At 41.5% G+C, this 27,670-nt stretch overlaps 1 protein-coding gene across 1 annotated transcript in view; it reads right to left on the bottom strand.

The window, feature by feature from the left end:
• JARID2 (jumonji and AT-rich interaction domain containing 2) overlaps window positions 1–27,670 on the bottom strand; it is a 213,779-nt gene that overhangs the window by 119,964 nt on the left and 66,145 nt on the right. Inside the window, exon 2 of the mRNA XM_082284973.1 lies at window positions 2,014–2,149. Within this exon, the coding sequence (XP_082141099.1) occupies window positions 2,014–2,149 (136 nt within the window). The remainder of the gene's footprint in view (window positions 1–2,013; window positions 2,150–27,670) is intronic.

The following is a 27,670-nucleotide window of genomic DNA, read 5'->3' as shown; positions in this document are numbered from 1 at the left end:
TGGATACGGCCTGAAAGTTGAATGAAGGACACATACAAGGAAACATTTTTTATTCCCAACAGTATGAAATCTGGGACCTAAGACTCATCCTTAAAATACTACACATTTCCCTGAATTCAAAATAGCTCAGTAATTTCTCAGGATGACCTGCTTTTTTCTCAGTCCATAGAGACCCATGGAATTGAAAATACATGGCTACATATTTTTTTTTAATGTAATGAACAAATTGCATGTTTAAATTGATTTTCTTGATGTCACTGCACAATATCAATCCTCTTCCCTTTTGCTCCTTTTTCTCTCAATGCTCATTTGAAACATTCTTCCAAATATCAAAGGCTAAAAAAAAAAATGCTTTTGGACAGAGATGTTGAAATAGAGCAGTGCCAAGACAGCACTTTTTAAAAATCATTTAGGAAACAGAAAGAGCAACATGGAATATCATTCTGGCTCAGATAAAATACCCAACCCCCAAATAACTGGTCATCTACTTCTGTGAAGGAGAAAAGCTCTGAAGATGTGAGCTCTGCTGCTGACAGGGGAAGCCGGTGGCATACTCCATGTCTGGTATCTGCATTGACACAGCATTTCCAGCCAACTCACTTTTTATCTAAGCTGCCTTTGGAGAAACTAGACACCATGAAAACCTCAGTCATCCCGTAACCTGGCACATCATCAAAGCCTCCTAACACACAATTACTGTGCTTCATGCCTTTAGATTTTTTCCTTTGACTAAACAAAACACCCACAATGGAATAAGAAACTTTCCAAGAGAAATTGTGTTTGACAGAAGATCAATGATGCAGAGGTGTTGGAGGGAAAAAAGCCAACTCTGTTTTGTGTACACCTCCAAGCTCAAAAATTGCTTGCTCTTAAAGCTAGATGCCCCTTCCCGTCAGATTAGTATTTGATATTATTACTGAACTCCGAAGTCTGAGGTCATCTTTAATACATTAAGGAGTTTGCAATTTCTTATGCAATACAGTGACTTTATCATGCTGCCTGTAGTTATCCAGCCATTCCTCTAGTTTTCTGCCTTGTCGGCAATAACACTCAGTGGAATCTGACTCACCATGTCAACAACACAAGCTACATATAAATATGAATAACCTACCAAGCAAGCACCCAGCTGCTGCTTTAATGCATTAGCACATGTATAGCTATGCACATGCCTAAAAGGAACTGCCATAAACCTCCATAAAGAAACAAATAAGCTCTTGTGAGTGAAAACTGTAAGCCTGCCCAGAAATCTGAATCCTGCTAGTCATCACTTTCAAGGCTCAAGCCAGCATGACAAAGCCTTTTCAAGTAAGGGTCTAAGTGAATCTGAAAGAAACACACTTCATATTCACTCTCAGGACACCACAGCTTTTTAAAGCAAGCTTTAAGGGAAGGGGAGGCAACAGATAATAACTGACTAGAGCATTAAAAAAATAAAATTCAATTCCTTTCAAGCTCCTGTCACCCAAGCTCATCTGCATCTCCTTTTAATGCCTTTAAACAACTGCTCTGTGAACTACTAAACTAGGGGAGTCCAATGTCACAGTGCTTGTGTCTCTTCAGCCCTTTAACTCTGTATGTAGGTCCTATGCTCCTCCACCTATGGACTTGGATCACTCCAGAGACAGATGCTAGTCAGTTTCTTGCATCTAAGTGACAGTATGTAAGTTCTGCCCAAGGCAACTGAAGCCAATCACCTCTAAATGGTTACCTTCTATGCTGACATACTCAGCACATCAGGAAGCAGACTGACTAGAAAGGCTCCTTTCCTCTGGATTGGCACCCTACCCCTGTCCTCCCACCTGGCACCTGCCCTCCACCCTGATCCCCATATAAGTCAGTTAGCCAGAAACCATGTAGACTGTTCAACCCAGGCATTTCAAGCACTCCAGAAACAAGCTCCTCTGTGCGGATCACAAGGGCACAGTGTATGCCAGATGGTGCACTAGTCTCCCTCCCTGCTACAGCATGGAAAAAGAACTGAGTCCTTCCAGCAGTACCACAGAGGTGTCTCACCGTTCACTGCCTTGAGGCTCCCGCTAATGCCATCGCTGTGCTGCCGCTTCTGTGCATTCTTGAACTCCTTCAGAGATAAATAAAGGACCTTCCGCACCACCCTCTCCTCTGACCAGGGAATCCCATCACTGTCATCCTAAAGGAGATGGAAACAGAAAGGAGACATTAGTTGCATGCACCTGAAACAAAACAAAAAACCAAACTAAACCAAACAAACCCCCAAAAGCCTAGGGCTACACAGATTAATTCAGAAAAAAAAAAAAAAGTAAAACCAAAGAAAAATACTGTGTAAGAAAATGTAACCTGATCAGCTCTAACAGAGAACAGAAACATAAGTATTATCATCAAATCAGAGCATTAGTCCCTCTAATCCTTTATTCTGCAAACAGCAGTCGGCATGTACCAGGTGTTAGGCAGGAGGTAAAACGTAATTGTTAAAATCCTTATAATGAATCCCTCACAGAGAAATTTATCACAGCCAGGAAGTGTTCTCCCAGGTAATTAGGAGGAGGGAAAAAAACCCCAACAAAATACTAAAACGAATGTTGCAGAAACTGAAGAGGCAAGTTTGGTGAACCAACTTCTCTTGTTGCCATTTTGGCTTTCATTTGTGCCTCTTGGCTCAGGTTATTTTTCCTTCCGGTTTAGTGATTTGCATTTATTGCAGTGTTACAATGAAGTTGTATATTGATAACAATGAAGTTATTCTGAATTTATCTCAGTATGAAGCCAAGTGGAATTTGGCTCATGGGGCATCTGTTCTCTATTTTCTTTATTTTTAGAAGAAAAATGCTATTTTGTCAAAAGGAATACTAGTCTATGTCAAATTTAGTACTAGCTTTAGTTAAAAAGATTAACTCCATGGAAAAGTATTTCCCTAAAGCCTTTAGCATTCAAATAAATTAAGTCAGCAAATTGATATAAAGACGTACGTCAGATAGGTAAGTCATCATATTTTCATAAGCCCTATAATTGTCTTGGGGTCTTTGGAAATCACTATTTGAGCATTCTTGCCCTTGAATTCCTCAGGGGCTACATCATTGCCAAAGCAAAGGAATAACATTTCTAGGCAGATCTTTAGTGGTAAGTGTACCACAGCGTACTGCCACTGTCACCTTACACTGGAAACTCCACAAGCCTCATCAGCGATCCCCACCAGGAGGCAGGAGAGCTTAGACCATCCATGTGCCAAAGAAAGGACAGACAACGCCAACTTCCGAAAAAATAAGCATAGTTTAGGGTGACCAGCAATAACTTTTTCTTTGCTCCTCTAGTGGCATATTGGCATTCAGCTGCTAAATTGTGATCAAAATCATTTCCTTCCCTCACTCTGCCCCCAAAAAAATTCTATGACAAATTACTTGGCAGGGGTTAAAAAACAAAACAAAACAAAACATAAAAAACCCCAGCAACAAAAAAAGCAACATAATGCGTGCAGTGAAAGCAGCCAGTATTTTGGCAGCAGGATGTGCATTTTGCACGAGGGACAAGCTACTACACTTTGAAGAAGGCTGAGCTATGCCCAGAGAGTTTTAGAGTACAGGCAGCTCTGGGCCAAGAAAGCAAACTTTGTAACCCAACACCCACAGCAACCAAAAAAAGACAAAAAAATCTCTCAGCAAGCATTTTAAAAGGACTAGTACATCCAGTTATTTTGTCAACAAAGGTTTACACAAACAACTCTGGCTTACCATTTTGCAGCCAACGCAGCTTCAGGCCTAACCAGAAGCAACACTAAACACGAGAGGGCTGCAGTTCTATTTTAACAAAGCTTGCCCAAGGACGCCTCCATTTACATTCCCACCAACAAGGGTCCACTGGGACATCATGCGTTTCTCTTTTCACGGGAGCTACTTAACAAATCCTTAAGGGAGCCAGGCTCAGTTAGGAAACAGTCATAAGCACCTCCAGCCCCTGTCCATGTTACAGACACATGCCTGTGGACAGCACTCACTCCCTTCACTGGCATTCATACTGGAAGTTGCACAAAAACACCCATCGGTTCCTGATCTCACTGGCAAATGCACCGTGATAAAAACACAAGAAAATTAAAATAATGTAAAGTAAAGTAAAGTAAAACCTGAAAGAAATTCAATCCACTCTGTCACACAATCTCATGGCAAGGAGCACATGGCAGCATTTGCTGCTTCAATAGTGACAGGGTGAAACCTGCTGATAGGACTGGTCTTTAAATCAGTATGTGCTGACCCACAGGACCTGTGCTCTGACACCAGCTGGCTACAGCCCCTCCTTTGGAAGGGAAAGTGGTCACCACAGTCCCTCCTGTGGGAGGGAATGCACTCACCACCACACACCAGCGGCCTCTGGTCTAGGCCACCCTCCAATGAAGAGTCTGGAGTCACCTCCCCCTCCTCCCAGGCAATGTGGATGAAAAAGGATGTCGTGCAACCTGACACCCTATTTTCCTGCAGCCAAAGTGTCTCTCTAGTGCCAGCTGGAGGCCCTAGCAGGCCCAACATGCAGGACAAGGTCCCACCAGCCTGGGGACTGCCTGGGCATTAGTGCCACCAGCAAGAGATGGCTCCCAGAAGGTGGGAACAAAGATCTCAGCACTCCTTGAAGCAACTTCACACCACACTCATTTCCTGGAGCTGTAAAACTCCAGACGAACCATCTTGGTTTCATCCGCCCTGTGAAACGGCAGTGCTGCCTCCAGAAATGCACATGCAGAGTCTCTCCACAGCAGCCCAGTTGTGTCCAGGCTGCAGCCACTGTCCTGCCTGCACCGCTCTGCTGTGCTTCCCCTACACATACCACCCAGCTTGAAAAAAGATCCTCAAGTTCTCCAACATCATGTCCTATCCAAGGCCAGCAAAATGAGGGGCTAACCCACTGCCAACACCTGTATTCACATGGCTCCATACTGCAGGAGCAGTAAAAAGGTTTCACAATCACCAAGTGCATCTTCCCTGGAGCCTTTGGCACAAAAACAGCCACATGCTGGACAGCAGCTGACTCACAGCCCAGCTGAGCCGCAGCTCCAGCTCCCGACACATTTAACCATAATTACATGGGTCAGATCACCTCTGCGTCATCACCCCAGTGGAGGGAGAGCTGTTGTGTGCTCGCTCATGTGCCTGCTCTGCACTCACACCACCACCAACTGCAACAGTTATCTCACTTTAGCAAAACATACACACACCCAGAACCACTTAGAAATATGGTCAAGTGAAAGTCTTGAGGAATTTAATCTATGTAACTTCTCAACACCACCCCACCACTCCCCCCGCCAACCCAAGCTCAAAGGGACTGACTCAACTGCTGCTATTAAATATTTCCACAGGGAGTAGAGATTTTTTAATAGATGGCTCTCAAGGCTGGCAGAGAGAGGTATAATATCATCCAACAGCTGGAACTCGACTCAGAAAAATGTAAGACAGAATTAAAGAACAATTTCTGCAACTGTGCAAGTAATTAGCCATTGAAACGACTTATGGGGAACCAATGGATTGTCCATTATTGACTCAGACCCAAAAAAGGACTGAATAACATCTTAAACTGTAGGTTCATCACCACAAGCCCACAACCTTCACTGTGCAGGTTTGCTGAGATGGTTTCTGCCTCCCAATATGACAATAAGATTATCTTATAAACTCAGAATAAAACTAACAGAGGCAAACAACCAGGGAAACCCTGGGGCAGAATTAAGAAATGCAACTGCATAATTTCCTTTAAATTAAAAAAAAACCAAACAACAAAAAACAAACAAAAAAACCCCAAAACAAAACAAAAAAACAACAAAAAAAACCACCCCATGCCACCTTTTTTGTTATGCCATTTCAGGAAACAACACACTGTACATTTATGTCTGAACTTCAGCTACCAGGACAGTCAAGCAAGAGTTTGGCAAGTTCAGCCCAAGGGGACAGGGAAGAGGAGCACGACTTCCCTTTACCTACACAGTACATTCCTACTCAGGATGTTACCTCACAGATTGAAGAACAACTTTCTGTTGTACTACATGGCTGAACATACTGTTAATCTGAGAATATGTGTGTGTATATATATCTATATATCTACACACACACGTTTTGCTATATGCACATTAAATGTGTGTAATACACACTAAATGTATGTAATACACGAAATATAAAATATATCTCTATTAATGTGTGCGCACCAACTAAAATACATATTAATGTTTTTAATCAACATATAGCAATAATGATATATATAATACATCGATATGTAACGTGTATATATTTGCAAAGAAATCAAAATGTGCACCAGCTGTAACTTTTTGCCATTCACCTACAACCTAGGTGCTTGTTCCCTGCAGTCCAGCTGCCTGGTTTGCCCATGTAGCCTGCACACAACCTTCCTATTTCCAAAACTATACTCAAATCCTAATTTTAAAAAAGTAGAAGCGAGGGGCAGGCTTCACATCACCTCCTGAGCAGGTGAAATGTCAGCCTGAAATCATGAGAGCTGCTGAGCTCCTTAGGCAGCAGCAGCAGAAGCATGACTCAAGCTTCTCCATTCACTGCAGATACAGCATTCTTTAGCCTGGCCCAGCCTTGCCTTAAGCAAACAGGAGTCATAGTTCACAGGGTAAAACAAAGCTGGAACAAGAGAGAATGCATGCAGCACTCCATACTATTTGCTTTAATTTCTATGTAAATACTTTTACAGCAGTAGTGGTTTTATTTGAAAAGTCAGGACTTTGTAAGGTACGAAGATACTTATAAGCATGTGTGTTATGACTCAGTGTGGCTGGCGTATTTCCAGCTCTCTCTTTGGGTCTTTCCCAAGCACGCATCTCCTGACCTCATTCTTCATGCCAGGTTGCAAAAACCAAAACAACAAAACACAAACTCCCTCTTTTTTCTTTTTCCAGCACTGCATCCAACACTTGGTTAAAATCACTGTGACACCCAATGCCCTAAATGAATATGCTTTCATGGTTCAACAGCCCCCAGAGAGTCTTTCCTGCAGATGTAAGAAGGTCATTTTGAAGCAATGGGAAAAACAAACCACAAGTTTCTACCCCTTCCTCAAGGATATTTTTGAAGGAGAACTGTTTCAAAGGGTGGTTTTTACTGCGTTTATAGCAACATAAAAAAAGTATGTCTTTTGCACGAAAAACAGACAACACATTTTCATAGATCATACGAATTACTTTTCAGCTAAAGGACTGAGATGGAAATGTTTGTTTATTAGATTCAAGACTTGCAACAGATTTTTGCCTTTTGGCTGTATATTATCAATGGAAAGCAGTTATACCTGTTTTTCTCTAAAAGTCAGACCAAAGAGGAATTGGTGGAAAACCCAGATTCACCTTCCAAGGCTGAGAGCGATCCTTCCGTGCAGTCTTGGGCGAGTTACCACTGCTAAGTGTGATTAGTACTTATTAGCAATTATCTTACTCATTTACAAAGCCTAATTTCTCAGTATCTGTATGGCACAGAGTGAACCTCACGAGAAAGTGCAAAGTCTTATTGCTGTATCACATGTACTTCCCCTGCTGCGTTAGCAGGTCTCCATCGTATTGCAAAGTTCCATCAACTTCCTCACCACCCCAAAGACACGTTGCAGGGGAAAGCCCCACTGTAGGCCCGTCGGTGTAACCTCCCTCTCTAAGTAACCTGCAGGACCCAGTGGGCTGATCCACAACCAGACAGTGGAAGCTCTTCTCGGCACAAACTTCTAGCAAAAGTTTAAACTTCCAGGGAAACAATTTCAAACCAGACTGTAATAAATTCAACTGAAGCTCCATAAATAAACATTTGTGGCTCCTTCTGGCAGTTATCATGCTGCTTGGACTTCTTACAGCCAAGCAGAGCATGGTGCAAACTAGTTATATATACCCACAGCAATATCTTTGTAGTCTTTCGCTTACTATCAAGGTCCTTCCACTCCCTTCTCCTCTCAGAATAAAGTTCGCACTTACTTAATATTTAACCTTTTAATCAAGTTTAACTATCCAGAGAGGATGTAGCAGTTTCTCATTTAAAACAAACTGCTTATATTCAGTGAGAAAAAACAAAACTTCATGAATGGCTTAAGTTGATGAAGATTGATACAGCTTGGAGACTTTATAGTAGAGTGACTCATGCCTTCTGGAAAATGTAATCTGTTCTGTCTAGTTTAGGAAAATAGGTCATGTTTTAAAAATGTGCTAACTAACATGAAGAAAGGGGAAATTTCCTTTATTAATGGCTCTGTTTTAGCATTTAAGCCTATCTGGTAATTAGAGCTGCTTTTTCCTCTCGTACTTCCAGAAAACTTCCCCAAAGAATTCACGTTACATTACAGCTCCCAACTTGAAGAACCAATGTTATCACGGCAAAGAATCAGTGGAAGAAAACAAAAATCTCTCTTCTTCCTGCTTTAGCACTTCTCCCACAGCTTTCATCCCCTGCAATCTCACTGCCTTCTGCTGCGCCAGGGACTGCATTTCCTCCTTTCAGATGAATTTTGAAGAGCAGCATGGGAGAGAAATGCTCTGGTTTTTGGGTCACTAAAGGCCTCGGGCACTTTTAAACCCAGTGAGCTTCAACCTGCTCTTGCAGAAATACATTATGGTAGAAGAGTTACGGTCAAAATCTCCAAATACAAGTCACTCCCAGAAGTGAGGAATAAAATATAGTTCCTAAATTTATCTTAGGCGTAATAATGAAATTTTTAAAAACAGTCGGTTCATGTGTTGTTTCTTTTACATAAACTTAAGAGGCCTTGATGATGTTTCTGCACCTCTAGAAAACTATTACTCAATATGAAACTAGTGAAAGCCTACAAGCTGTCAACTGTTTCCCATATTGGTCCGCCAAGATAAATACTAAAAAAAAGAAAAAAAGGCTAAGCACAAACAAATCCAGAGTAAAGACAGGTCTCAAGTTTTTTAATTTATCAACTCACAGCACAACTTCAACTCGAACCATCTCACTTATAGCACTGACTCCACAGCTATGACTTTCTTAGGCCAGATTAGGAATCTAAACCACCATTTTGCACCCAGAGCATCTGAGCTTTGGGATCTCACATGAACCAAGGGTGGTAGAGTGCTGGTAGAAAGAGGTATGGAGGTGTAAGGTGATTATTCAGACTGAGGGAGTGGTTTTCATAACCAGCTTAATTCACCTGGCACCATGTGGGGGGATGCACCTGCTCCAAACCCAATGTCCATTTGACCAGCTTGATCAGAAGAGTCAAAATCTCATTCCAAGACAAGAGTTTTCATCCAGATCAGCTTCCTTATTCTTAAGCATATGACCAAAAGACAACTACTGCTGGGGCAGAGAAAAAAGTGGGGTTGTCCCTTTGCACACCAACTCATGCTAGGAGGGATGCAAGCCCACCACGGCACCAAAACATCACAGTCATGGTAAGAGGGCATCACAGATGTATTCAGGAAATTAAAGCCACCTTGCTGTAATGTAACTACAGTGAACCCAAAATATCTCACTGCATTCTGATGAATCTTACCCACTGCATTCTGAAATTAATTATGTACTTTAGAGAAGTGGAAAGGAAATACAAGGGGGTGGCAAGGCATCTGTTACAAGGGCAGGGCCTGCAACGATTCAGGTAGATCACAGCCTGACATGGTACAATCTTCTGTCTGACCATCACTAGTAGACAATTTATGCCCAAGCAAAAGCTCTGACTTTATAAATAGGTTCCTTACCTCGTGTTCTCTTCAAATAAAGGGAATGTCTCCTAAAAGGTACACTGAATGGTCTTTGAAAAGATATGTTGTATACAAGTGCATGCCTCCCAGGCAGAAACCAAAATAATTCAAGAATCATTTCCTGTGTTGGTGAACGGGTAAGTCTTTCTTAAAAGAAAAACAAACAAACCAACCTGATGGGTGATGTTTACATTACATGTCTTCACTTCTCTGAAACACCATGAAATAATGTATATTTATCTTTGATTACATAGTACAAAAAAAAAAAAAAAAAAAAAACCAGCTGAAATTGGATTAGAAACTTCTGCTGAAAAACAATTTATTGCATAACACAACTCTGACAGCCTGGGTTTCTGGCCACCAACTGAGCCTTTATAAAAATCTGCTGGGCAGCTGCCAAATCAGTTCTTTGAGTCTTGGCATGTCTGACATCTGAGACAGTAGTCAAGGCAGCCACATGTCCCGTGCCATCCACAGCCCCGCGCTTTTACGGTTAAATGGTACCGCAAAGAACAGAGTAGTGTGAGCCATTAAACACACAAAGGTAAAAAAATCTCCTGCAGCTGTGGATCTGACAACTCTGATCATGGTGCAAAAGACCAAGAGCCACAACAGGATTTCTTCCTTTTCACGATCTGGTATTAATTTGAACATAAAAGTAGCTTAAGAAAAGGGGGAAAAGAGAAGCAAGAAGGGTAGCAAGCTCCGAAAAACCTTTACACTCCTAGCTGAAAATCACTGCCATTTATAAATTTCACATTCCAAATATTCTTACTCTGCCTCCAGTTCTAATTAAAACTCTCCACCAAGTACACTTCAGATAGACACATAAAACCCAGTATGCAAAGAGTATTCAGCAGCTCAAGATAATTAAATTCAAATATATTCTTTCTAATTAATTTCATTTTGATTCAGTTCATATTTTTATAAAGGTGTTTGAGCTCCAGTACGCAGTCATATGAATACAGTCCAAAGAAAGCATTTTCTGCAGTTTCAATATCTGCTAATAAGACCTACAGATGTGTATGGCTAATCCAATCCTGCTGCATATTGCTAATTATATTAAGACTTTTTTCCACCCTCAACCGGAAAGCTTGATCCTCAACTTGAAAAATAGTAACCACTTTTGCAGGCCAAAATATTGTACAGGTAGTAGGGAAGAGAGAAAGCTAAAACTGATGTGCTATAAATTTGCCTTCAGTATTTCAATCGGAATTTAAAAATATCTAATTTTTTGGTGTCTTGCAGTGTCTGACAGGTTGGTCAGTGGCATCAGTATTTTAGAGAAGCTGAAGAACTGTTAATATGTTTAGCATCTATCCTCACACATCCAACAGGAGGTCAGTGTTTACACCATTTCTTTTGTAGGACTGTGTTACCCAGATGCTGAAGCCTTGCCTATAACACAGGAAAAGATCTGCTCATCTATCTGCTTTCTAGGAGTATAGTAGTATGTTTAGTGTGTGTGTGTGTGTATATATATATGTACCTCAGCAAAAATGTGCATCTGTGAATACAGAACTCATATTGCTCCCTCACTGAAATAAGTACACTAGCCGAAAGCCTATACAGTTTAGCTACATTGTTTAATATAGCTGTGCCCACCAGGAATGTGATGCCTTCCAGGCTTCAGGCTGCAGATGGAGGTCCCCTTGAAAATGTGGGAAGGACACCATATTCCTCCTGGATGACCCTGTACTCACCCCATTTAAACCTTTCCAGTATGAATGGGTTTCACTGGCTTAAAGCAACCAAAGAAGAAATTCTGGCTTACCTGATTCGCTTTGATGGCACTGCAGCAGCTCATGCCTACATGAGTAGCTCCGCCACCAAAGCCCTGCAAGAGGACCATGGCCAGCAGTGAAGAGTGTGGCACTGCCAAAGCTGGGGCATGGCAAACTCTACCCACAAAGTAACTTACGCTGTGATGGACCTGCAAGTTTGCATAAATGTGAGCCAAAGCAGGTCTGGGTGATGCATGGAGTCCCTTGTCTTAGCTTGGAGATGTTTAACTTGATTTCTTCCTCTTTCATGTCAGTCTACAGGATGTCCCTCATTTAGGCAATCATCAGATTTAAAAAAAGATTTAAAGAAAAAAAGGGAAAAAAAACCTGTTCAATTAAGCTCAGGGAGGAATAATGACAGTCAAATATGCTGAACCTTTTGCTAGGAAGCCTCAGGATACTGGGGCCTAAATCAAATTTACTGAGCCGGATGGGGAACCAAATTAGTTGAATTGACACAGGCTCCTGGGATGGACACACTGACACTGCACTGAAGTGTGACGTTGATTTTGCTTGATGTACTACCCAAAAAGGGAGATTTCTATCAGAATCATTTTGTCCTTGTTTACATTCCTGACTGGCAGAATATCCTTTAAAGCTAGGAGGGAAGTATCCATTGAAGCTGGAAGATGTAAAGTAAACCTATACTCTTTGCTCCCTAAGCCAGTTAAAGGACACATATGAGGAGACTCTAAAGCTACTCTAAATGGGTTTTTAGGTCAGTGTAGTTATATCAGTAAATTTTCTGCACCAAGAAAGATAAGCTACATAAGCAGTGAACACCTACACTCTGAAGCTTTTCCAAGCTCGCTCTTCCGTACCAAATACATCTGACTTCCAAAATATTACCCAACAAACAAATGATGGTTTTGTAGTAGCACAGGGAAGAAAATAATAAAACCGACATTTGCTCTGTGAGGCCATCGCTCAGTAAAAAAATCAGATGAATGTATCCAAGTATCTTCCCAGAAGGCCTGTGAAACATTTGTCAAAACAACCAGTGCCAAGGAGGGTAAAAGACCATTCCCTGGAATACAAGTTGCAGCAGATCACTTAAGAGTACCCAAGTCAAGAATTTCAGACCAAGCAAGAAGAAAGAGCTGCTTTGCCACATGCAAGCTCCATGAGACCTGTTTGGGTTGGTGTACAATTCCCTCATCCCTCCTCTACTCCCTGATCAATGGCAACAGTCAAACTTTACGGAAGGATTTTAGAAGTAACATCAAAGACAACCATTAAGCTTTTAAGTGCACTAATTGACATTTTAGCACTTACAAATCCATCTATGTGTTCTATCACTCCATTTAAGAGACTTGCTGCCCCACCTGGTATGAGTTCCCTGTGTTTTTAGCAGGTAGAGGGGGATTTTCAAAGCTATTTTTTTCCCCTCAGACAGGATTTTAGAGAATTCGAATTACAAATATAATGCACTTCAAAAAGTAACACATTTCACAAATTTAAGATCTCTTCCATAAAAGCTGTAAATGGCATCACAGCTATAACTCACAGGCTTCTAAGCTCCAATGAATTCTGCAGCTGTTGCAGCACATTGAAGCCAAATCATTGTTACCTTCACACCACCGCAACTGAAAACCCCAGCTATGGTATTACTAACTGCATGGTGCTACATGAAAAAGAGGAGGGGAAAAAAGGAACCCCTGCGTGATTTTGCAGCTCCTTCTTTTTTCCTTCACAACGCCGGCATAAAACAGATGCTGAAACCATGACGGGCTGCTTTAGGTTTTCCTACAATAACTATCCCACAAGAGGATCCAGGGAAGCATTTGAGAACAACAATCCCCATTGATGCTGTAACATCAGAGGACACAGCACTCCCCCCTCCCCAGGTACGGTGACTTACAGCAGACAAGCCACTACCCACGGCCAAGCCCAGCCTCTGATTACGAAAGAGCATCTCAATGACAGCAGGTCTGGACCCTTCTTCTATTACTGTCACATACCAACATGTTCACCTTCTGTTCTGTTAGAGAAATCCTCATTCAGTCCCAATATTTAAGGCAACAAGAAAGATCAAATTAAATTCGCAGGGTTTTAAGCCATTCAGTTCATTGCTAGATCTATTTTAGGGTCTGAGGCTGCCAGCCACCCCCACAGAATCTGCGCGCTAAACAAGGCTTTTGACAGGCTTGTTTATACCTTCTGCAGCAATCAAAGGCAAAACATAACAAATCAAAGAACCAGGAGACAAATACAGTACTGTGCATAAGAGAAACCTCAAAAAGCTAGCCAGCAGCAAACCTGCTGCTCACTGAGCCCGGCAGAGCAATACGAGATAACACAGGAAAACAGAAATGGATAGTTAAGTAAGAACAGACTTGTGCTATACATATGCAAACATCTGCAGGCAGAACCTCTGAAGCACACATCCATCAAAAGAAGCAGACGAAGAATCCCAAGAAAAGAAGTAGGAAAAAAAAGTATTAATTTTCTCCAAAAGTACCATGGAGAAGGGCCATAATTTAAGAATTCCAGCTTAAAGATTGCAGGGAACTTCAGATTTTTACTGGTACCAGAAGAACAACAAAGAAAAGAAGTAGGCATGGGCAATGTACAGTATTTCTGAGGCTGGGATTTAAATGGAAATGGCAAAGGCTGCATTTTGGGGCCTAGGCAGTTACACCACACAAGGCAGTTAACTCCAATCCATGTCCTTCCTTAGAGAAGGCAAAATCACATTTTCTGTTCAATTCTTCCCTCTGTGGAACATGTGATACAGATGGGAGTCCATTTTACTCAGTGACACACTCACTATGAGCTGCACAGGCCATACTTCAACAAACCTGCCACATCAGGGAAGCATCTAAGTTGTATGTTGAAATACACCCAGAAGAAATTCAGCAGTACACCTTTGCTACTGTGTTCCTTTAAACCTTTCACCTCTTAAACTGCAAGTTCAATGTCAGATTATAAACATTGTAAAAGCTCATAAAATCCAATCATAAACCTGCCAGCTCATTTCAAGATTGTTTGCTCTTAGCCTTGCAAAAACATCATGAGCAGTACAAGAATTGCATCATTTCTCTGCAAGCTCTCCAACCCTTCATCTGCATCAAGCTAATGGATGGGCAGGTGTTACAGCCTTACCTCAGAGACAGACCTTTGCAGGTGATTTTCACAACACATCGCCTGCCTGCTAAACCATCCACAGCAACATCTGCAACATTAGCTTCTGATGAAACCACCTACTACTTTATTTTTCTCTTGCAAAATCTAGCTTTGCTTATTACCACCACAACTGACTGAGACGAGAAAACCTTCTGCAACTGCAGCAGGAGCAAATGCTAAGTTGAGATTTTTGGACAACTCTACGGTACCCCATGTAGCAATGCCTGCCTCCAGCCCTCCCAAAGGCTGAGCCAGGCACCACTGCAGCTGCCCAGGGACTGAGCAGAAGCACAGGCTGATAGACACCTCCCCACACAGCAGGTGCTGGTTGCTCTCATTAGCCTGCTGTAGGAAAAGAGGGGTCATTTCATTATGTGGGCTGGATTTCCTGCATGACCAGCCACATCATTTCAACCCTCCCAAGGGAAAAGACTACGGGCTTGATGGAAGATGTCTGTTGCTCTTCTGTGGAAAAGGACGGTTTTAGTGGAATGAAATTGTCATGGGGGTCTAGACACAGGGCTTATCAAAAACAGGTTTCTGCCAAAACATTCCAGGAACTGGCTAAAACGTATCTTGTAACACCACAGTGACAGTTACGAAGGTCATTTGTGAACAAGCCTGTGATTTGACCGTACCCACAGCACCGACAACAAACTCAACCTGAACTTCACACTTCAAGCACACAACAAACCACTCTGGTTTTCAGCTTTGCTGTACACTTGCAGAAGACAAAACAGGATAGCCAGAAAAGGGAAGGAAAAAAACGAAGACTGGATTAGAGCACCCCTACATTTTTAGGTGTGGATCAGCTCTTGCAGTCTCTTGGCAAATGAGGTGGCAACAGAGAATCATCCAGGCACGTTTAGGAGCTGTGTTTCTATTTATTTTAATTTGCAGTCTATTGATTCTACTGTTTTGTTAGCTCATTCATGAGTAATGCTGGAACTGGACGCTGAATGCAATGATGGACTGGGAAAGGCAGATGATATATCCACCCAAAGAGGGAACCTCCTCGGCCACCAGCCTCTGCTCCCCACAAAAAAGCAGACCTGTTAGAGCCCAGCACCATTCCTGTGATGCTGCAGGCAGGCAAAAGATTAACAATCCATCATTTCAGTCCACTACAATTCCTTATCAAAAGACCATGACAGATACAAGGAGAAGGAACAGACTAGTGATGCCTACACTACACGTTGTAGGCAGGCACAAATTTGGTAGCTCAATTTTCCTACTGGAGCAGTCTCAGATGCACTGGGCATGTGACCACATCCAGTGACGTTACATGAATGCAACACCCTCTGTGAGCAGTGGCTCCAACAGGATGCAGGGATGGAGCTATGTGTCCCTCGGGAGAGCAGATCGTGCTGAATCTTAATTAACTTTTTAAAAAAAAGAGAAAAGGTGTAACCTGTTTAAATGCCTTTGCATCACTGGGTGACCTACTCCTCCCCGTGACTCCTGCATCCTAGCCATTGCAAGTCACTGCATACAGATGTAGCAGCAATGGTACAGCTTAATCAGTCAATGTTTTCACAACACATATTTCAAATATTAAGCACTTATTGAAGACTTAGAAGTTACTGTGTAAATATTTGTATTATATTATACTGCTAACGCTTCCTCGCCAACTGTGGAATTTTAAATCTATCTCGTCTGATAAAGCTTTATTTACATATCACACTGCTCTCGATACTCAACAAAGTGAACTGACTAAATTTACACCAACTCCATTGAAGGAGTACTTGTCAGGAAAGAGCAATTCAATGATTTTCTGTCTCTGCTTTGTGACCAAACTAAACCATAAGCAGTCACATGGCTTGTTTTGGGTTGACATTAACTGTTTTCACTAGGCAACAATGCTCCCAGGGAAAGCATTCCACAAACGCACCTTGCTCTTAAAATATGACGCAACCAGCATGGTCTACACTGAGCTACATACTCCCAATACAGAGTCTCTGCTCAAAATTTGGGAAGCTGCTGGTGCCCACTGCCCTTACATCCGGAGCACTGCTGCAGTCGCTTTAGCCCTCTGAAGCACTCCCAGGATGCTACAATGTCCTCAGGCACCAAAGTAGTCCCAGGGGTACCAGAGGGGAGAGGCAGGATTACAGCCACCAGTTACATGCGGAGGCAAGCAGAGTTTGTCATTTATTTGGGTCAGATTATCACCTCCCACTATTTTACAAGAGGGGAAGGCCATGAGAAGGCTCAGACGAGCAGTGAATGCTTGGCAAAACATGATCAAGATGCAACCAACAGCAAATGCAAACACCATTATTAGTCCCAAAGTACGTTATGTGGAAAAAATAACAGCCACCAAAATGTGGCGAAATTTTTTTCTATTTCTGAAAAAGACGACAGATTTAAATGGCCTGGTTTTCCACACAAGCTTTAGGAAACACTGTGCAAACCCCTTATCCTGTCCCTCCTCTTCTCCCCCACAAAAAACCCTAAAAAGCAAAAGAGACTTATGGGACTTTATATCAACTCCAGCAGTTGATATCAAGTTGATCATCACATCATCTTCGAAAAATCTGAGTGTCTAAAGCACTCACAGTATTGAAGAAAACCCTGTAGTACAATAATAATCTGTTTACTCACTGAATCCAGCTCACAGATTTATTCTTTATTTTACATGCTGAAGGAATATTTATTCTCTGATGAACTTAGTTAGACTTGCACAATCATAGGTTGAAAAGGAAGAAGAATGGAGTTGAAGTTGCATGCTACCTTTCGACAGCTCTGCCAGCTGGAAATATGCCATCAATTGTCTGTTCCCTACGTGACTCGAAAGCAGAGGAGTCTGCTTAATAGAAATTCACTCAATTTCACCTTGTTTACTTCAGATTTAAGAAAACGGCCAGGAAGAAGATAGATAAAATATTTTTCCTTTTACGAACATCCTTGTCCTTCTTAGAAACAAGCTTTTAGTTTCAGACCAAATTTATGACCTTTCTAATCTAAAGTGTTACAGAACTTGGAAGAACAAAGTAGAAATGGACATATTAGAAGAATTTTCCTTAGTTTCAAAATTTGAGCAGAATTGTACTAAGAAAAAAGAAGTACCTCCAAGCATTCTGTATGTGTTACTACCAAGCTATGCATTCATTCAATATATGTGCATTTCTGTTCTGGAGAAGTATGTTCTGCTTCCACAGAAAGTCACAGGCACATATAAACAAATAGCGGAAAGCAACAGTTTCTGTCAACCGGTTTATTCAAGGAAAACAAAATTCAGTACATGTCACTGTCACACGAGTCTTTACCCTACCTTTTGCTATGCACAGGAAAGGACAGACAGACATACACACAAAGAAGTACATGACACGTATTGCCCATGAGCTGCAGTGGCTCAAGCCTCAGCTGGCTGAGCTGAAGCTCTCAGCCGCTCACAGCCCCCTGACAGTGGGCCAATTCACTTGCCCCAGCCTACTACAGACAAATAAACAAGGAGCACATTGTACACAGACATCTGTCTTTTTTTTTTTTTTCTCCACCTTACCACTCAAGAAATGCTACTAATGCAACAATTACTTAACCATATAAATCTGAGGTTAATAAAAAGACCATGCTTTGAGTGACAATATCTACTTTGCCATCACAGAACTAACTCTTTTTTTCCCTACAAATAAATGTTATTATCTGGAAATTGAACCCTGAGTGGTGAACTAGCAGCTTGCTTTCTTAGATGCTTCAATACATTAAGTGCTTTGCATTATGGACAGATCAACTGCCCATTCACTAAGGAAGGTTACCAAAGTGATGCTGTAATCTCATTTAGCTCCCCCAGCGTTTACCTTCTACAGCCAGTCTCGGATAGCAGGGGGAAGAAAAAAAAACATACAGTAATAAAGCTGGGACATTTCAAATGTGGAATGAGAAAATATTTACTTCTCAGGTTAGAGATCCTTTTGCTCGAGCTACCTCACTAAAAAAGCATGGTGCCAGAAGTATGAGGAGGTAGAAAGAGATCTACAGATTGGAAACGTTTTGAAATGTAAATGAAAAATGCAGCAAATCAAAACTCTGTGGAAGTTACTTAAAAGTTAAACATTCTAGTGCACTTTACAGCAAACTTCATTGGGTAAAAATTTGGATTCACGACCAAAAATACACACAAACCCAAGGCAATGAAAAGGAGGATAAAAAAGGCATAAATCACAAAGTTTGAAAGCAGTCATTCCATTTGCGCCTTTTTCCTGTGTTTCTGCCCCATAACACTTGCCAGGGATGGAAATCTGGTAAGATTCTCACAAAATAACCCCTACTTCCTATAATAATAAACCTCCTTATTCCTGTTGCAGAATAGGTACTGAGCTGAAAACTACTGGAGCTTGGAAAATGGACAGGGAAAACAAAAAGCTCAAAATTCATCTCCAAAAGGACTGAGAAGAGCAGTAGAAGAAAAACAAACAAACAATTAAAGTGACTGGTGCGAAAATAATGTATTTTGCCTTAGTCAGGTAAGAAACATGAAATACTAATTAAAAAAATACAGTTAAAAAGAAATAGCACCAAAAAGCTGGCAGTGAAAGAAGGCTGACCAGAGTCTTCACTTTAGGCAAAACACCAGCCTGAAGAACAATTTTTACCTCTGGACAATAACCCCCTTCAGTGTACAGTGTGCTCTAAGTGGAGACCCACGGAGAGTGGAAGAGCAGGAAAGCAAGGCTGGGTGAAAAGCCAGCCCAGTGTTGGGAAATGCCCAGCATATGTCTGAGTGTGCAGAACCAAGCCTAAAAAATGAAGCATTCACAGACCTCAAAGTATTTCATATTGCAGAGTTGCAACAGTATGCCACTGCTGAATGCCATGTCCAATTTCACCCACAAATAAATTGGTTTTACATGGAATTTCCAGGAAGTAACACATACTTGTCTGCTTGTGCTGAAATCAGTCCTTTTCTTTGCGCTGCAGACATGCATAAGGAGAAACATGGCTGGCCCAAGATAAGCACTTAAGGACACAGCACCATTTATGATGCAGATGGCACCATGACCTGGTTCTGTAATAAATCTTATTTTAATTTAGGAAACAGTTTTGAGATCCTGGACACGTTAATTACTGTGAGGAAGCAATGCTCAGGGAGAGAGACCCATCCACTGTGGCTGCAGGCTTGGGCACCTGCACAAGAGGCCTCTGCACACTGGGTGGGGGGCAAATGGGCCAAGCTCAGGGGGGATCAGTGGCCATCCAAGCAGTGGGATTAGTTTATGATAGACACTGGCACAAGCTGGAGGTAGTCAGCATGACTGCTTATGTTTGTTCATATTGTAGAGTGCCATGGCCAGGGAAGGAAGGAAGGACTGACATCAAAATGGGAATACAGAAAAGGCTACCAAACTGTCCGCAGGACTGGGTACAGAGTGTGGTGAAGCTGTAGCCACAGTAGTGGTCCTGGACCATCATGGGAAGACATAAAGCATAGAGGGATATTGTGAAGAAGAGATGCATGTAGGAAAGATTTTCACCATTTTTCCCTACAGTGCATCTCAAACTCCTCACATGGGTTCATTCCCTCAAATTTATGCCACCGAATTTCTCTTACATGAAAGAGAGAAAAAAAATTGTTTCTGCTTGAGTAGTAACTCAAGGTGCCAAACCACCTTGGGACTAGGGCAGTGCAATTTCACTTCTCAGGGACAGAAACTTGCTTATCCCCTCAAACAAATGTCTGCCTCCACACAAACTCTGCAGCAAGTGGTCCAAGGGCCACCATGTCCAAAACGCCACTGTGTCTGGGCACTGAAAACCAATGCCACTACCCAACCTCAACACCACTATGTTCCCAAGCCCAGTCACATGGGGCAAGGAGAGGCAGGGCACCCATCCCACTGAGGCAGGTACTATCAGGGAGAAGGGCTCACACAAACCTGCCCCACACACAGAAGAGCCCACCCACAGAGAAGCCCAAGCTGGCACAGGGGGAATCAGCCCAGAAAGGAGGAGACAAAACGGCTTCACTTGATTTTTACTTTGTTTTCCCCACTCTCCCTCTTATCTCTATTGCTACACATAGCTGAAAATACAGGGAGTTCAAAAACAAAATCAATTAGTAAACAGAATGACCACGTCTCCATTTTAGCCAAGCATTTTACAGGGTCCAGCTGCTGCATTTAAGTAATAAAGGTGGGGCTGTTTAATTACTCATCTATTAGCATCAGGTTTGGGCACTGCTCTGGAAACACAGGCACTCTTCCATTCACTAGCAGGGAAAAGGCTCTCAGAAGAGCTCCCCCAGCTGCCACATGAAGCGAAATACAAGTAAAAAATTAATCTTACTGTTTTCACAGACATAAATCTGAGTTACTCAAAGAAGTTGCTTTGTGAACAGCTGAATCAATGAGATCTGACTGCATGTGGACCCATGTGCTCAGCTTCCCCCAGCACCGCGCTCCCTGCCAGCCGGCACGCAGCACCCAGTGGTCAGGAAGGGCCATCAGCCTTCCTCCTACTCCTCAGTTCAGCAACACCACTTGCAGGAGTTACCTTTGGGAATCCTACCCCTCTCTGCAATTTCCTGGACACATGCTGATATATTATAAACCTGCTGGTGAAGGGCAGAAGGGTGATGGGAGCAAACTAGTCTACTCCCCATGCTTGATGCCCTCTTCCCTTCATGGTATCTTTGCCTTGCTGCTCCATGCATTCAGCATGGCCTAAACCCTCACACTGGCTGTCAGCTCCTCAGGTCCTACACCAGCTTTCCTCCTTGCTAACAGATCACACTGGATTTCTACACATGTACTTCAAGTCTCCACTGAGAACAACATTCAAGATGTCTGTGAAGCAGCTTACACTTCATTGTAATTTTCCCAGATTTTCTTCCAAAGGCTTGGCAGGCATCTACCAGCACTGCACCTCCAGGAAGGAGGAGGAAATGAAGAGAGGAAAAGCATGCAATTGCTAGAAAGCTCACAAAACCAATGAAATTACATCACCTCATCTGATCTCAGCATTATCTTGCCCCTACAGAACAGATTTTTGGTCCAGCCCAAAATAATCCAATAGCACAACTGCAAACAATACCTGCAACTGTGTACCCTTGCAAATATCTGCAAACTAAGTCAGAGATCTTACAATTTTATAAATGGAGGCCACAAATTCCCAATTACTTTACCTTCTTTTTGGTGTACACTTGTCTAAATGCAATTTATAGCTGCTGCTTTTTTATCTTCAGCTTGTGTAAGGTCCAGCTTTCTTTCCTTCTCAACAGCAGGGGAGAATACAACGTTTAAAATATTACCCCAAGTTTACAAGCATGGTGACCTAATCTTACAAATCAAGTACTTAAAAACCAGTGCTCCTTTTTCAAATATTTCCTGCATATTCTGTATCATCTGACTCACCTTTATGGACAAAGTACAAGTATTAGAGGCATCTTAGTCCATCTAGGAGGGCATGTACTTAGATATTCCTTAATAAACTGAATACACGAAAAATCCACCACAACAATGATATCCACTTTTAAATGTATCACGGTGCTGAGGTCAAAGAAACAGGTTCATTATAGAAAGGGGGCTCTTATTCTTGAATCTGCATGAAATGGAAAATTAAAATACCAGGACATCTGTACGGTGGAGTTCATAAATACTATACATAAGGGAACTGATGTCCATTCTGTCGTGCAACAACTATCACAGTCATATTACTTTTCCTATACTTTTGTTTAAGGTTTCGGAGCTGTTGTGACAAGACACTTTCTGGACAGGATTTTCTAAGAAATTCAACTAACACAAAACTGAACAATGTGTGTGTGGCACACATGAAAACAACCTTCTGGAAGGAAATATAAAATAAATGGTTTTCATCAAATTGTGGTCTCCAAAAGAGCGGATACATGAGGTGGCTTTCAGTGCACTGATTAGAAGAGTGACAAGTGACATCAGAATTGGTGTGCAGAGCTCATTACCTGCTTTCCAGCACCTACCACAATTCAATAAATTTTCACTTCCCATAGGCACTGTGGAAATTCTGAAGGCCTTTGTAACAAAACCAGGATTCATCTTTCAGTTATGACAGGTCCAAACAGATTTCATTTCCGCAACATTGGAAACGTACGGAGGCACATCTCAAGCAGTCATACTAGCAACTTGACATTCAACAACAAACACTACAAATTCACCAGGAATGATTTACTAAAAACTCAAGCCAAGCAAACAGCCAGCAACCTAAAAATAAGTCTTTTCCATGCTGTAAAAACTGACTGTTTTCAAAGGTATACCTTAAGTATATGAAAAGGATTTTTAAAATTATTGCATGAGAATTTAAATCAAGAACCACCATGTCTAGCTGAAATGTAAGGTTTTATTTCTGTAAATTAGAAGTCTCTTCCCAACCCTTTTACAAAGAATAAATTATTCAAATCATCTAAAAAATGCCTTCCCCGCCCAGTTCAGCATTACAGGTAAACAGCACGGCTTAGGCATTAACAGCCTTGAGCAATATTAACAGCTGGATAGGCAATATCAGGAATCAACTGGGTAGTGTGTTTGGAGAGAGAAGTAAAACTCTGGGGAAATGAGGGCATCTATCAAGGCCAGAGAAAAGAAGTGTAACTCGTTTCAATATCTCCTTTCCCTCTGTCCCCAGTTCCCAGCCCTTTGCTTCAGCTGATCCCAAATAGCAACTCTGAGGGGTTTGTTGTTTGTTTAGTTGGGGTTTTTTTAATAAGGAAGTACTAAAATGGATTTCATGCTGCTACTTCTGGAAGAACTCAGAGAAGTCCATGACAAACCATTTTTTTCCTTCCATGTTGGAAAGTACTTGACTTTTAAGAAAATGCAGACCATCATTCCAATCTAACCTGAGCACTGAGTCCTGCATCCATGCATGGGCTGAGAGCTGAATTGGTTTCTCTTTTAGACACAGAATGAGCTCCCTTCAGACACAATGTATGGAAAACTTCTCTTACTGTAAGCAACCATCAACTAGTTTCTCATGCTCCTAACTAAAAGAACCTTTGAAGCAGATCCTCACTATGTCTGTCTGATTTCGTAAAGGTTTTTAACTAATTTAAGTAGAAGTGGAATTAAGGATGTGACAGCACAGGCTTCAGCCTCAGCTACCAAACCACCATTACATGTTTTGGGCCTACCCAGAAGGCTCAAACCCACGCTGCTGTACCCTCATGTGTTTTATTTTCTTTCATATATTTACACCTCTGCTGGTAGGCTGAAGCCAGAACGGGCAACACCCACCCGAGCTGAAATTGCACCTTCCTATTACTACACAGACACACGTCATTCCAAATGCAATCAAGTCTAGAAATGCTGGTACAACAGCCCAACCCCTCATGTAAACAGAACTGCAAATCAGGCCCTGTAATCCACCTTCTGTTTGGGAAAATATTTTTATTATCCCATCCAGGGCTTGCTTGGAACTGTGATTCCATGCAGACTGGGGACTCTCCAGCTCTGGCACAATGGCTGCCATGCATGAAGGTTCCTTCTCAAAAGCATGTGAAAACCAGATGAGCTACAGAGATGCTCTAGATGCACCAAGGTATGCAGGAGAGAAGCTGGAGCCACAGGAATGGCAAGAAAAATGATAGAGGTAGACACATAGCTACAAATCTGATTAATGTTCCTGTTCCCATGAATAGCAATGCAAAGAGATTTCTTACTGTGGAAACAAAGTGGTTAAGAACAAAGGAGGAGCCTGGGAAGTTGAGAATCAATTTAGGGATTTTGCAGTGTGGTTATGACAATCCTCTACCACCTTGCTGCTGAATGATGAGTGGCACTGCTAGAACAGACAGACAGATAAAACAGAAGTCCATAAAGCAGAGTGCAATGAGTTCTCTGGTTTTACACTTCAATTCACCTGCAAATCCTTACACATTGTGTAAAATTAAAAAACTCAGACACACCAAGTACCACACACACATTAATCACCATAACAGCTGGGGGTGGGGGCGGCAGGAGATGTTTCTCACTTTTCTAAAATTGAAGGCATATATATCCAAAAAGATGCACACTATAAAATTATAGATTCTTTGGAAGTCAAAGGCAGATGTCAAAGTGATTTTCATCTGTTGGGGATTTCACTGAGACGCATATATAAAATTGCCATGAAATCAGGGGAAGCAGATACGGTGGTTATATTTAAGTAGTTCAGCAGGAAGTCAGGCTGAAGAGAAGCAGGGAAAGTTAAAAAAATTATACTCCTCTTACTATACAGTTGCTACTTGGAAGCAATAGAGCTGACTTCGGAAAAAAAAACCAAAAGCAGCAATGAATTAAGAGGATATCAAATACATTGTATCTGCTCAGTAACCAAACTGGCAGGAAAGAGCCTGTTACAAATGCTGCATTCAGAGGTCTCAGAAGGCAGCCTGGCCAACTCTCTCCTCAGCCAGGCAGCTGCAATGAATCTGCACACCTATGCAGGACAGCACACCGATTGCTACACAGTGCACCTTAATGATCCCTGAGGATGTCTATCATGTGGATGTACAGCGTTCACATCTCAGAGGAGAATTTCCCTAGGTCTGCACGGGAAGCCAGAGGCGGGGAGGAGTTCAGCTCGGGCAAAGCTGTTACAGCTTTTTTTACCTTGGCGAGTGTGACTTCATCAAGTGAACTTTGTTACATATAACTACAGCCACTGGAAATCCTGAGTGCTTTAGCACTTGTGAGGCCTCTAGGTGTTGGCAAGGAAACACAGAAAGATGCACACGATTAAAACCAGAGCTGGAAGTTGAAAATTGCTTTTTTGAGTCCCTTGCATATTTCCCCCCCCCCTTTGTTTAGCTGATCCAGAACTGCTGTTTGCATGGGGGAAGAAAAAAAGTGTTGGCATTTTCTTCTCAGGCTTTATTTCCCTTTATGGTATCCTTCCTTTCATTCAGCTGTTCCACAGGAGATACTCTTAGGTCTGACAAGACAAGACCTATAAACTCTGCCAAAACTATACTTTTAAAGCCAATTGGTGCCAGAATCCCGCTTTACTTCTATGACAAATTTGCTCTTCTTACTTTTCTTAAGTCAGGCTTTTACATTAGACTACTTGCTGGAAATAGACAAGTATTTCTAAAAAGGATACATTTCATCTCAAGGTCTTTCTTCACAAATCCACCAAATGAGATAGCTTATTATGAGGAATTAACCAGAAAAGGATGGTCAGATAGAGAGCTGGGTTAAAAAAAAAAAGACATCTGGAATCAGTCTGGTTCTTCCAGAAGTATTCTGAATTTCCCCTCAGGCTTCAGTACCTCCAGATACTGCTTTATTAAAATGAGTACAAATCAATCCTTAAATGTCTTTACCTTCCTTCAGGAGTTTTCTGCAACGGCATAATGCTGCAAGAAGATCCCCAGGAAGTCCCACTCAAACTGTTTCTGTTGGCAAGTCGGGGGGTCAGTAACTAAGTAAGACACGTGCATCAGAGATCCCAACAAGGCAGGTTGGGAAGCAGTGGCACCACTTCCTGTTACAGCCAGGAGGCTGGGACTCTCACACTGATGTGCAAATGTCCCCCAAGCCAGACCACAACACGTACTGGGGAAAATCCCATATTGAATGTATTTCCTCTGAAAAGATTGGCTAGTCTTGATTTTTTTACAAATACTTTCATAACTGATCTGTGAAACAGAAAATACAGAAAAAGATTTTTTTTTTTTTTGGTAAAAGAATTCTTAGCATTGCATGGAGGGAGCATTTTAAAAAGCCTGCATTATTTGCAACTAACACATTGTATTTTTGACACCAGAAAGAACAAAATAATCTACCTAACATCACTGCCTAAATTAGTTGGAAAGAGAAAAGGTGATAAATAGATTTTAATTACAATCTAATTATTCACAGATTACAGCCCCCAGCCAGACCCAGCCAACCAGAAAGGTTACTCATTTGGGGCATCACAGTACGTACCCTCTTTGACAGGGTTAGCTTTACTTAGCAGCCCATGAAACAAGCAGGACAAATATAATCAATTTATTACTAGAAAAACCTTGGGGATGACAGAATTGTACAATATATCCAGTTGAAAGGGACCCCTTAGGATCACACATACTTTTTACACTTTTAATTTTTATTTTTGTCTTCTACAAAAACTTGTTTCAAATATTCACATCATTGCATCTGTCTGTAACACATATACTTGAGATTATTTTTCCATTCCCAAAGAGATATACTCTGTAGATGACTACTTTTCACTCAACCTGAAAGTGGTCAACTGCATCTTTCAAGTCCAAAAAAACCCTTTCACCCTGATTAATGAAGCTAAACCTTTCCACTCCATTTTCCTTTCAGCACAGCTGCTTCTCTTATCACTCCACCTGTACTTTCCTCAGAGCTGCAACATGATGCTCAGGTGTGGAAAAGCTTAGAAATATTTATTTTTTAACGCACGGGCTTGGGAGGTTTTTTTCCCAGTAGACATAAAATACCAGACTGGAATGATCCTTTACATCTTTTTTCCAAAACGCTGATTGATGAATAGCTCTTTGTAGAATTCTAGAAATTTTCAAGACCAAAATTTCCGCCTGAAGAGGTTAAAAGACTGCAGAACTTTTATCAGGCAATTTCTAAAGTCACCAAGTAACAGGAAGCAGCTATGGGTAATTTTTTTAATTATTATCAAATTTATCCACTCTCAGTAAGCTTCTGTGATGGAAAATTCACTACATGGTTAATGTTGCTGAAATGTACTAAGATTAAATAAAGCCAAAAAATGACTGCTTCTAAAAGTTGGGGAAAACAAGTCACAATTTCTGGTAGGCTTCAGAGGCTTTGGGGCTCTCAGCATTTAAGTTGAGAAAAATGTTTCAAGTGTCTTATGGAATACAGAACATAATGGCAGCAATTTACATTTTGAAGTTAAAAGAAAGAAGGCAATGTATGTTACACAGAGGGAAAACACAAAGAAAGAATTACTTCAACAGCTACGAAAATCCCTTGGGAAAAGAGTATTTCGGTTTGAATGTGTTTCTTCCTATTTCTTTCCCCTTCTGGAAAGAATTACTCCTTTTTTTTTCTTTTTAACAAGTATACACATATAATATACACGTATGAACTGCATTTAAAATTGTTCAATAAAATTACTACATTAAAGAAACCACACACATTTCCAAGAGAATCAAGAAAGACAA

Source organism: Coloeus monedula (assembly GCF_965178545.1).
Source record: "Coloeus monedula genome assembly, chromosome: 1".
In the NCBI taxonomy this organism is placed as follows: Eukaryota; Metazoa; Chordata; class Aves; order Passeriformes; family Corvidae; genus Coloeus; species Coloeus monedula.
The sequence above is the reverse complement of the archived record's forward strand: the minus strand, read 5'-3'. Positions and strand labels throughout refer to the sequence as shown.